The sequence below is a fragment of the Octopus bimaculoides genome, chromosome 4 (assembly GCF_001194135.2).
Source record: "Octopus bimaculoides isolate UCB-OBI-ISO-001 chromosome 4, ASM119413v2, whole genome shotgun sequence".
NCBI lineage: Eukaryota > Metazoa > Mollusca > Cephalopoda > Octopoda > Octopodidae > Octopus > Octopus bimaculoides.
In genome coordinates, this window is record NC_068984.1 from 41,094,130 (window position 1) to 41,106,126 (window position 11,997).

Consider the following 11,997-nt stretch of genomic DNA (forward strand, 5'->3'; position numbering starts at 1 on the left):
ATTCTTTGAAAGCCTAGTACTTATTCTATCGGTCTCTTTTGCCGAACCGCTAAGTTACGGGGACATAAACACACCAGCATCAGTTGTCAAGCGATGTTGGGGGGACAAACACAGACACACAAACATATATATATATACATATATACGACGGGCTTCTTTCAGTTTCCGTCTACCAAATCCACTCACAAGGCTTTGGTCGGCCCGAGGCTATAGTAGAAGACACTTGCCTAAGATGCCACGCAGTGGGACTGAACCCGGGACCATGTGGTTAGTAAGCAAGCTACGTTGAACTCATAACCATAGAGTAACTGCAGTTTTTTCTTGTTTTTTTTTTATTTTTTACCACAGCTATTAATGGTTGATTATTACTTTCCAGTGAACAAACTAAGAGAGTACAAAACTATGTCAAAACAAGCAAAGTCACAGTTCAGAGTTGAAGTGTTTACATTTCTGTTATTTTCTCAATTGAAATAGTGCTTAAAGAGATACAAGTTAAATGTCATAAATTCCTTTACTGAAGTAGTCAACCATACTCTAAATAAACTACTTTGTTGTATGATCACATTATAATCATAATACAGAACACACATTTCAGAAAGAAAAAATGACCTGGTTATTCCTAACATTTATTTTACAGAAAAAACAGTTTGCCAATTAGTTACCAATTACTCAAATGGAACAGGAATACAAAGCAAACTGACCCAAATACAAATCAAACTGAACCAGACTAAATATCACAATAAGAAAACTTAAAGACGAAAAACACCAATATTTATAATAGTTTTTTTGCTTTTTTCTAAAAATCATTTTTACTTGTTTTAGTCATTGGACTGCGGCCATGCTGGGGCACTGCCTTGAAGGGTTTTAGTTGAACAAATCAATCCCAGTACTTCTATTAAGCTTGGTATTTACCCTATCAGACTCTTGCTGAACCACTATAGCATGGGGGTATAAAGAAACCAACACAGGTTGCCAAGCACTAGCACAAACACAAACAGATGCATATATATACAATATGAGCTTCTTTTAGTTTCCACCAACCAAATTCACTCACAAGGTTTTAGCTGGCTCAAGGCTATGGTTGAAGACACTTGCCCAAAGTGCTATGCAGTGGTACTGAACCCAAAACCATGTGATTGGGAAATAAACTTCTGACCACACAGCCACAAATATATTTTAAAATTTTTTCTAGACTAAGAATATATTTCATATTTTTATATAAACCATACATAACTAAACACTACAAAATAATATTTCAAACAACAAAAACAATCTACTTACAAAACAGCTGCATCAAGGTTCCAAGGGGATTTTGTATCAATTTTATAGAATATTTTTCGGACATACAGCAATATCTGCCACAAATGGTTAGCACTTTTTCTGAAATAATCAGTGAAATTCATATTGAAATTTATAAACAATTTCACTTGAACTAACAGAAATGAAAACACCAATTATAAAAGAAAGAAAGCACATTTACCTCCATTTAGGAAATGCTCTTTTCACATCCAGTTCCCCTGTTTCTGGATTAATGACAGGGTGGAAAATAGGAGGGATAAAATACACACTCTGTAAATAAACAAAATCAAAAGGTTATTGATCAAATCTGGAGTACAGCACAAATATATTCTTTACCTTGTCTTCAGCCCATATATTCAACATAATGAAACATACATTAAAATACTGATGATGGATCTTTGGTTCTCTCTATATTCAGTACAACCACCACCATCTCATTGTTACTCTTCTCCTTCATCACTCCAACTATGTAACCATGTATGGCACTGGATCTATCCCTATTCCCTGTCTGCTTTGGCACGGTCTCTATGGTTGGATGCTTTTCCTTTACAGGGTGTGCTGGGTGCTTTTCACATAGCACCAGCAACAGTGAGGTCAAGTAACTTACAAGACAAGGTCCCTCAAATGAGTAGGAAGTAGTTTTAAGGGAGGTGGCTTTGTGCCATGTGATGAGAGGTTAGAGTATGAATAGAGAGACAGAAATAGATGTTTTGCAGTAGAGGAGATACATGGCACTGCGTACACTCAAATTGTAGAGAGGGGCATATCAGTGAAGTGGAACTACAAACTGTGTAAGGTGAATGGGTAGCTAAGTTCTCAAGATTGCAAAAGAAGAGTGGAGGATGGAGAGGAAAGAGAGCAGGAAGTGGACACATGTTGAGGGGGAATGATTTAGGAGGATTTGGTAATACTGAAAACAAAATTCATACTCCAATAAATATGCTAATGATGAGCCCACAAGGAGTTTCTATATAGTCCACTGACCTGCTAGAAATGTCCCTCAAATTACACCCTACTATTATAAATAAGGAAAGTATACATTGTATTATGTATTCATCTTATACTCCTTAAAAAACAGAATGGTCATGGCTAGAATGTCATTGATCATAGATCAGCTCAATTTAAAGTTGCCTTGGATCTGAGACTAACATCAAATATGATGGTGAAATCACTATTATGTTAAATGCTGAGCCAACCTGAAGTACACATTACCTAGAACGACAAAAGATTTAAAATGAAATCATGAGTCTCATTAATCCAAAATCAAATTCTCATACCAATAAAATATTATACATATGCTATAGTCTATTCCTTGGTCTATTTGACTTAATGAGGTAGCTATCTGATTTATACAACAATAAAAGAAGAAAAAAAATGTATAAAAATCTGTATCTCACAGCTGTCAACATCAAAACTTAAATATATATTAGGTCAAGAATATAATTTGTTCTGAAATAAAGGAACTAATTTTGGCAGTAAAATCAGTAAGAAGGTTGATAAATTTTCAAGGGAAAAATACATCAGTAGTTCCCATTGCCATCTGCAGGTTTATTTATAGTTTATTCTGCTACTGTTCTATTCTCCCAAGCTTACCTTTGAAGCACAAAGCCTACTTAACACTTAGGTAGGGACACTGGTTCATACAACATCAGGGTATGTCCACATACTGATAGTCCTGTGTGATACATGTTTGGTTGTTAGTCCTGCATACCATGGAAAATCTTGTTATTTGACTGATAACAGGCTCTTGACAGGTATTACCATTCCTGGCCAGAGCAGACTTGATGGTGACTAAGAAATAACTCCATATTTCCCAGAACTCTTGAACTCCCAAACTGAAGTCTCGCCACTGAATACAGTTAACTATTTTAAAGAACTAAGGAAGACAGAGAGAGAAGATATCCAATGACCTTATCAATTGGCTACAGAAAGTACCATCCAATAACTTGTTAAGTAAAGGTAATTTCAGTCCACAATCACCAATACTTGTAGGCACAGCACATCAAGAAGAAAGAAATTTCTCTGCAAATTACAAAGTAATTCACTTTGCATATGAAAATGTGAAGTATATATATATATATTAAAACTGATTTGTAAACCAATTTTTATTTTCTGTTTAAGTTAAACAGTGAGATTTAGCACTATACATCAGATCTTATAGCAAATGTGTTTATGAAATAAATGCTCTAGTAAATTCTCAGAAATATTCATGACCTAATGAAGAATGTACAACACAGTAGACATTGACAAATATATGGAATTAAATATAACAAAATCATTTGATATAGCAAACCAATGTTCTTCAGCAGACTACATCCCACATGTATTTACTGTTAATGTTAACATTTCAATTAGCTAGTCTTGTACAAAGGGTCTACTTTAGCAGAGCTAATCTAAGTTACCCAAAGACATAATAAGATACAAATCTTGTCTTTATTGAAACACATTATCTTTAGACGACTAGTTAAATGCCTTAACAATTCCTCAGACAGGAGAAGGATGACCTGCAACATCTGAGAAGAAAATAAGAGTTTGACACATTGAATACCTTAATGAGAAAAGAAGATCTGACAAAGAAAATTTTGGACACGTATTGAAACAAATGCAGTGATGCTCAAGGAAACTTCATTGGAATTGAATAAATATGACTGGTTGATAATTAAGAGTAAAAGAATCAGAAACAGGTAGAAAAAAACAAATAGTTAACACCAACATAACTGTATATTCAGAAAAAAACATTAAAGACAATATTAAGACAGGATTATCAGATCAATAGCAGAAGATATTAGGTAAAAAAAATTCAAAAAGATTACAGAAACAAAAAGTTGTTTTGTGTTGATTTAAATAAGAAATAGCATCATAAAATTTCTTTTAAATGTAGCAGAAATATACTTACAGGACAATCACAACTAGGATAGTTTTCTGGCATTTTTAACAAAAACCGAAATATTCCACCTTGGTACATTCCTTTCCGTATAAATAATATTCCATTCCAAACTGAAATTAACAATGATGCAAGAGAACAGATGATTGATGTCTTTTTAATGAGATTTTGATGAAAACATAAAATTCATTTAAATATTTGCAAGCTTTTGCTCAAAAGATAAGGCAGCCATCTCAAAAGCTAAAATTGCTGGGGGTGGGGGACTATGCAACACATAAGAGAGGATACAAATTAATTCGAAATAAAATATTTACTTAGCCATTCTCTGAAATAACTTAGAATCTATAATCAGTAGAGAAGAAACATGGGTTTGACAAAAAAAGTTGGATCTATCTAATTTTTGTAGTCAGAACCATATATTTAACAAGATTAAATCATACATTCTTAGAAAGATTTGATATGCCAAATGTATCTGAAAACACTTGCCCAAGATGCCATAGAGAGGAACTGAACCCAGAAACATGTGGCTGGAAAGCAAACATCTCACCACACAGCTACACCTCCAACAGTATGTGGGTATGGATGGATGGATAGATGTTAGTATCTCCTTGTTCTGACATCACATATGTTGTTGTAAATAGTTGTCACTCCCATACAAGCACTTCCAAAATTCTGTGAGAACATGTCTGACCATGGAGAAATATTATTTTGCTTGGAAGGAGGTGAGGGTTGGCAACAGGAAGGACATCCAACTGCAGAAAATCTGCCTCAATAAACTCAGTCTGACCTATTGAAAAGTGGATGGATGTTAAAATAATGATGATATTTCTAAGACTACATTTTCCAATGTAGAGTGTGTGATTCAAGGAAGATTCGGCTGATATTTCTAGTAGATTAAATGACAGTGTAGAGGCTGCCTTTTTTGGCTCAAATGAATTAATTTGCTTGTGGTGACAGTAAAAAGGATAAAGTGTGAGAAGTATCATTATGAAATAGTTTTGAACAAAGAACATGAATGGGATATCAAGGAGCCTCTAAATGATTATTCAAACTGCAAGAAACAGGAGCCAAATCTCCTTCCTGTAGCTAGCAGCCTATTGTCTTTTAAATAGAAAGAACATGTTGAAGAGTAGTACAGTCCCTGATATACAAGTAGATTATTATAAGGCTTGACAATAACAACACTACAGAAATCAGAGTAGAGACTAAGGTATAATATATGCTCAAAGACCAACTAACAGAATAAGTTGCAGCTTCTTTGAGGATAGTTGTTGAAATACCATTTGTATCAAGTTATGTCAGTACTATTTTAGTAACTTGCTTAGGTTATAAATTAAAAAAAAAGGGTACCATCCTTCATCATCACCTACAATAAAAGTAACAAAATCTTCTTGTAAAGAGTAAACAATTAGTTTCCATAGAATGTAATGTAGATTTATAATAGGATTTGGACACATATACCTTATTCTAGCATCAGCTCTTAATCATGAACAGCTACATTTTGCATTTGTTGCCCAAGAGAAAACCACCAACAGGATTACAGAATCAATAGTTTTCTAAGTACTCAGAAAGCTATTTCAGGTTATACCTGAGGAAATTTGAAGTGTGAGATTGCCAGTAAATTCATACAGATGAAAATAATCCAGAGCTTTACCCTTAGCCCTTTCCATCATCATCATCATCATTTAGCATCCATTTTCCATGCTGGCATAGATAAGACAGTTTGATTGGAATTGGTAAGCTGGAGAGCTGCATCAGGCTCCAGTTTGTTTTCACTTGGTTTCTACAGCTGGATGCTCTTCTTAATGCCAACCACTCCATAGAGTGTACTGGGTGTCTTTTACATGTCACTCATATGGATGCCTTTTATGTGTCACTAGCATGGGTGCCTCTCACGTGTCACCAGTACACATGCCTTTCACACGTCACCAGCACTGACTACAACTATGATTTCACTTAGCTTGACATGTCTTCTTAAGCACAGCAAATCACCAAAGTTTAATTCAATAATTTGTGTTGTATAATATTCTGGCTGTCTCATTTTGGGACACCATATTTAAATAGGTTAGGACTGAATAACTGAATAATTCTTAATGTAGAATTTTATATGCTAATGACCAAATTCTTATTACAAAGCTGCAGAAAACAGAAAGAATTCTAAAGACTAAAGTTCCTGTTAGTAGCAGATGGCAGAAAAATGCAGTGTTATCTGAAAAGTAACTTTGCACATTAACTACAAATGGAGTAGATAGAAACTCAATATTTTATGTATTTAATGCATGCAATGTACATTTAAAAAGTGCTATGAATCTTTGAGTCACAACTTTAGAAGTAGTTTGAAGCAAAAGCAGACTTCAAATTACTCAGGTAGCTTGCAAGAAATTACAGATAATTACAATGGAGATGTGGTTAATGCAAAGATGGATTTAGGGAAAATATGGTAGCAGGGAGCTCTTATCTTTTCTAGCTTTTAAGGTTTTCTCGCTTCATGCAAAAGATAGACTCAATGGAGAAGCTTTTCTACGGAGCCAAAGGCCATAGAGTTGTGAATCGTAAGTGATCAGAGCACAGAATCACAAAGGCTGCTGAAAATTGAGCCGTGTATGATTCACTGAATTATGCAACAGTTTCTATGAAAGACTAACAGAAAATTCAGAGGAAAATGTCTTGGATCAAATGCATTGGCCAATGTGTGCAAAAATGGCAGCTATGGTGGTCTACATATACAACACAAATAGATACTATAGGCTAGATGAAATATGAGTAGGAGTTAACTGATGCAGAAACAGGCTATAAAAAAAAAAAAATTGGTAAGAAATGGTAAGGACAAATCAAAGAATGTTGAGCATCACAGATGGGATAACGTAGGACTATAATGACAGGAAATACATTGCCTAGCAGAGCTGCCCAATCTATGCCAATTAAGACAATGATGATGGTAATGAACTTGTATCTTTACCATTTCATATTTCTAAATACATAAACAGAACAGTCACCTCCAGAGCATGATCTCACTCCTGTATACCTCAGTTGTTTTCAGTTTCCTAAATACAATAAACAAAAGCAATACATACAATAGAAAGAGTATCATTTTCAAAGATCAATTTTTAGCAGCACTTCTGTATCTAAACTGTTTCTAACTTGGCAGTTATTTCATTAAAACACTGTTTTAACCATGCAAAATGATTCATGAACAACCATTCTATCATATTGTATCAGGAACAGAAACCTTACAAGGAAAAAACACATTCTCTCATTTGTTTTACCAATGAATGGTTGCTCCTCAGTGGATTCAAAATCCTATAAATGTCTTCCTATTAATATAGTAATTTTATTTTCAATTAAAAAGATTACTTACCAAATGTATTTGATGCTGATGGAACTACATAAACACCAGGTAGTTTCTGTTGACTAAGAAGATTGCTACAAAAGAAAAGCAAAAGATTCAAGTAATAATTTCATGAATTCAGTCATTTTTGTTCTAATACCTATGAAAATCCAATTAAATAATATCTACTTTGTTAAACATTCTTATTTACAAAATGTTTTTAATTAAACTAAAACAAAAGTTGTCATTGTGTGTCTGTATACGTACAAGCATGTATATAGGGAATTTCTGCTTACATTAATTGATGTTTTCACCATTTACTTAACAATATCTTAGTATAATGCAAAGAACAAAGGGAGTAAGCTAACAGAATCATTAGCATGCCAGACAAAATGCTTAGCAGCATTTCTTTCAACTTTACATTCTGAGTTCAAATTCTACTGATGTCAACTTTACCTTTCAAGGTCAATAAATTGAGCACTGGGATCAATGTAATCAATTAACCCCCTCTTCCACCTAAAATTTCAGGCCTTGTACCTATAGTAAGAAGAATACTATGCAAAGAACAGCCAGTTGCCAACACTTACAAACAAGCTGTTAGAAAATAAGAACGTCACATCAAATTAATTGACTTAAGCACTGGACCTTGTGGAGGCAATGTGGCTGATGCTGGTGTCGCACAACTAACACCTGTGCAGGTGGCATGTAAAAAGCACCTTTTGAGTGTTGGGCCTCATAGAGGTAATGTGGCTGATGCTGGTGTCATAACTAGCACCCCTGCTGGTGGCATGTAAAAAGCACTTTTCGAGCACTGGGCTTCACGGATACAAGGACAAATGACCAAGACGTTCGGCAATATGCTGTGCTTGAGCAGAAGACCCATCAAGCCAAGTGAAATTGTAGTCGTGGCAGATATTGGTGTCACACAAGTGATATGTAAAAGCACCCATTACACTCTTGATTAGTTGGCGTTAGGAAGGGCATCCAGCCATACAAACTATGCCAAATCAGACTCGAGTTTGGTGCAACCCTAGTCAAACCATCCAGCCCATACCAGCATGGACAACAGATGTTAAATGATGATGATTGGTTGTGAATCTAATTCAATAAACATAATGATGATATCTTCATCATCATTTTAGTGTCCACTTTTCCAAGCTTACATGGGTCAAATAAATTTCATTGGCTGATGCTCTTCCTGTCATCAACCCCCTACCTGCTTTCTAGCAAGGTAATATTTCCCTTGTTCTTTGAACATGAATAGAACAATGATCAGGCCATGCTTTCATAGAAGATTGGAAACAAATTACAATGCTTCTATAATGAGGATGTTTTTTGACAACTATTGAGAGTACTGTCAAGACCAAAGAGACACAGGCACGCATGAGCACACACACACATTTTTATGCAATAGGCTTCTTTTAGTTTCTGTCAACCAAATTCACTCACAAGATTTTCTCGGTCCAAAGCTATACTAGAAGACAAGGTACCACATAGAACTGAACCTAAAATGACATGGTTGGAAAGTAAACTTTTAACGCAGCTATATCAGCGCTTACACACATACATAAATATAAATATAGAGAGAGTGGGGGAAAGAGAGAGAAGCCTTACAATGCTAACATAGGTCGGGTTACACATCAAATACATTTCCAGTTACACTGTTTGCTTGAAGTTTAACATAAGGGTGCCTTTTCTGGTGTCAGAAGTTTTTATGAGAGTATTATCATTACATATAAATCTCTCTGATATTCATTATACACATTACAAATTTGCATGAGACATGATTCGCAAACCTATTAATCATAGGGGTATAACTATTAGAGTTATTTCTCCAAAATGTATGTAGTGCAAATGAATCAAACGGAGATTAATTCTCTTCGAGTTATACAGATGGCAGGATTAGATTTAGTGCTTCACTGGTGATACAGCTCAGTGTTGTAAGCAGCGTGACTACGAACGATTAAAACAGTGAATCGTATCAATATGTAGTACCTATTTAATATCAAAATAGAACTACCCAATAACATCATGCAGTAATGTTTATGCATACAATGTTATAAACCAAACTGTCAATTTTGTGCACGATACTCTGTCAATTAATTTAATTGCAAATCTGAAATGTAAATATAAAATATATATATATATAACATATCTTACAATTCTGCCATTAAAGCATATTCTTGAGTGGATCGCTTGAGATCTTGAATAAGTTTTGGTGTTTTGTCTTTCGGTACATTAATGTCTAAGGTTTGTGGGACACTATCTTGCACAACAGGAATGGCTGGAAGCAGTTTTCGGCCTTCCCTTACAGCCATTATGAAAACAAGCACCTGAAAGTTAATAGAAAACAATTTTAAAAATTCACTGCAAAAACACGTTCTTTTGAAACAGCTGAAATAAACAAATAATACACTAGAATAAACTACACTATAAAGTGATAGCAAGTAAATCGTGCTAAAGGGTTACGTGGTAAGGAAGGCAAAGATCGTTTATCTATTAATAGTAAATAGAACACGGAGTCAAAGGTTAATAAATCTGATAAGAACTGATTTAGTGTTCACTTTCAATGTAAAATGGAACAAGACAAAACAAGGAATACATAATCCAAATACTATCAAAAGTTACTAAAAATCATTATTATGAATGATAAGCAATATAATTATTTTTGAAGTAATTGTTTGGGAATATGTACAATGTTATCTTTCACCTTAGTAAATATGGCCGTATATAAAAACGTCACGAAAATAATTAGTGTTGGCTTTTTTTTTTCTTGTTCTTTCTCTTCTCGTTCGTACCCACAAAGCTGTGTGGCGTTGCTATGTAAACAGGAGTCATGTGAACACAGCGCAGGTTCTATTGTATAGATATCGTATCGATTCTACACCTTTACCCCAAAAGGGAATAGCAAAATGGTTTAGAATATCATATATTTCTACAGTTATCAATGCTAACGGAAATACCACCACGTTATTATTATTTTTTTTTTTTTGGAGTTGTTTAAATGATTGCTATTTTCTTAAAATCAAATGTAAATTGATATTCACTTTAATAAAACCAATCTACTTTTATCTCATAAGACCAGTATAAAACGATACTGTATTACCTGTAATCAATGAGTAAACATGACGGTGTAGTTTCGAACGGCAGACATCCTTCCTTAATTTTATAACGTATGAGGAGACAGGCTATTATGATATTTCGGCAATTGGTGCGAAAGAAGTTTTACAGTTGTTGGAATGAATCACGTCCCCCACCCCAACTAATTCTGCTTTTACAATCGATAGTAAAGATGTGCGCATGTCCAAGTGCGAAAAATGAAAACAAGCATACGAGGTTATTTAGTGCATACGATAGAAAATAAATAATGTTATGCAGTGCATCTTTCTTTCCCTTCCGTTTCTTAATCAGGATAAAATGAACACAATTTACATTCTGATGCCCTGAAACTGTGGGAAGGATTTGGATTGTTAGTCCCAGGGCAAGGTGAATCTATCCAGAGAGTTTGGGACAGCTAAATAGTCAAACTTTTTATTCACTTTCTGATAAATTTAATCAGTCTTTAAACATGACGTTGACTTCTTTACAAGTGCTAAATTTGGTAATTTTTCAGATTAACACCCGCACGATTACCTAACCCTAACACCCTAGTGAAAATCGTGCTGGTGTTAATCTGAAAAATTACCCTAAATTTTCTGGTGAGTGAGGTGTCGCTTTACCTATTATACCAGATATGAACGGTTTCTTTAACACGTTGGAGCTCTGTATCTCAATTGTGTTCGGAGAATGATATATGGGGGATGAGGGTGATGTGTCGATGTTTGTTACAAGCTTTTCGATTCCGGAGAACTTGGATTGTCATGTCGATAAGAGGCAGCGCACTTTGATCCACACGACATGATAAAATTATTAAACGAGTTCGAACCAGTGGGTTTGTCCTGGAATAATGGAAAGGGATCCTATGGATTCACTCTTTACTCTTGGGCTACAGACTGGGGCTTCATATGAGACTATTGATAGTAACTCTTTCGCCTCGTCACACACTCTTAATACTGCAGTTAAAGTGGGGGTTACTGCCTTATTTGCTGAAATAAGTTCAGTAATTTGTAAGTGAATTGTTTTTCAATCTGGGGCCTTTGAGACGTTCGATGGTGCTGGACTATCAAGAATTAAATTTGATTTCGTTGATATCAGATGATGCGTCTAAGGTTGTCTGATTTTTCCTGTGCATTACGATTAAGTGCAGTCATGTGTTTTGATTTGCCTCAAAACTTCTTTTAGAAGGGAACATCTGGTGCGATGTATAACTGAAGATGTGCCTTATTTTATTTCTTTGTTTATATATATATATATATATATATATATATATATATATAATATTAGTGACAAAATCCAAAATTACAGGTAAAAACTCAATTAAAATCAATTTATAAAAAAATTAAAATTAAATTGAGCATTATAGATAAAATATATATAAAATATATAG

The 11,997-nt window shown here is 34.5% G+C and overlaps 1 protein-coding gene across 1 annotated transcript in view; it reads right to left on the reverse strand.

Annotated features, from left to right (window-relative positions):
• LOC106883716 (AKT-interacting protein) overlaps positions 1 to 10,372 on the reverse strand; it is a 13,858-nt gene extending 3,486 nt beyond the window's left edge. The window contains exons 1-6 of the mRNA XM_014934827.2: positions 10,222 to 10,372; positions 9,672 to 9,844; positions 7,542 to 7,606; positions 4,196 to 4,296; positions 1,481 to 1,569; positions 1,282 to 1,380 (exon numbers count right to left, since the gene is read on the reverse strand). Of these exons, the coding sequence (XP_014790313.1) occupies positions 1,282 to 1,380; positions 1,481 to 1,569; positions 4,196 to 4,296; positions 7,542 to 7,606; positions 9,672 to 9,829 (512 nt within the window). The 5' untranslated portion in view covers positions 9,830 to 9,844; positions 10,222 to 10,372. The remainder of the gene's footprint in view (positions 1 to 1,281; positions 1,381 to 1,480; positions 1,570 to 4,195; positions 4,297 to 7,541; positions 7,607 to 9,671; positions 9,845 to 10,221) is intronic.
• Positions 10,373 to 11,997: the final 1,625 nt, after the last annotated feature.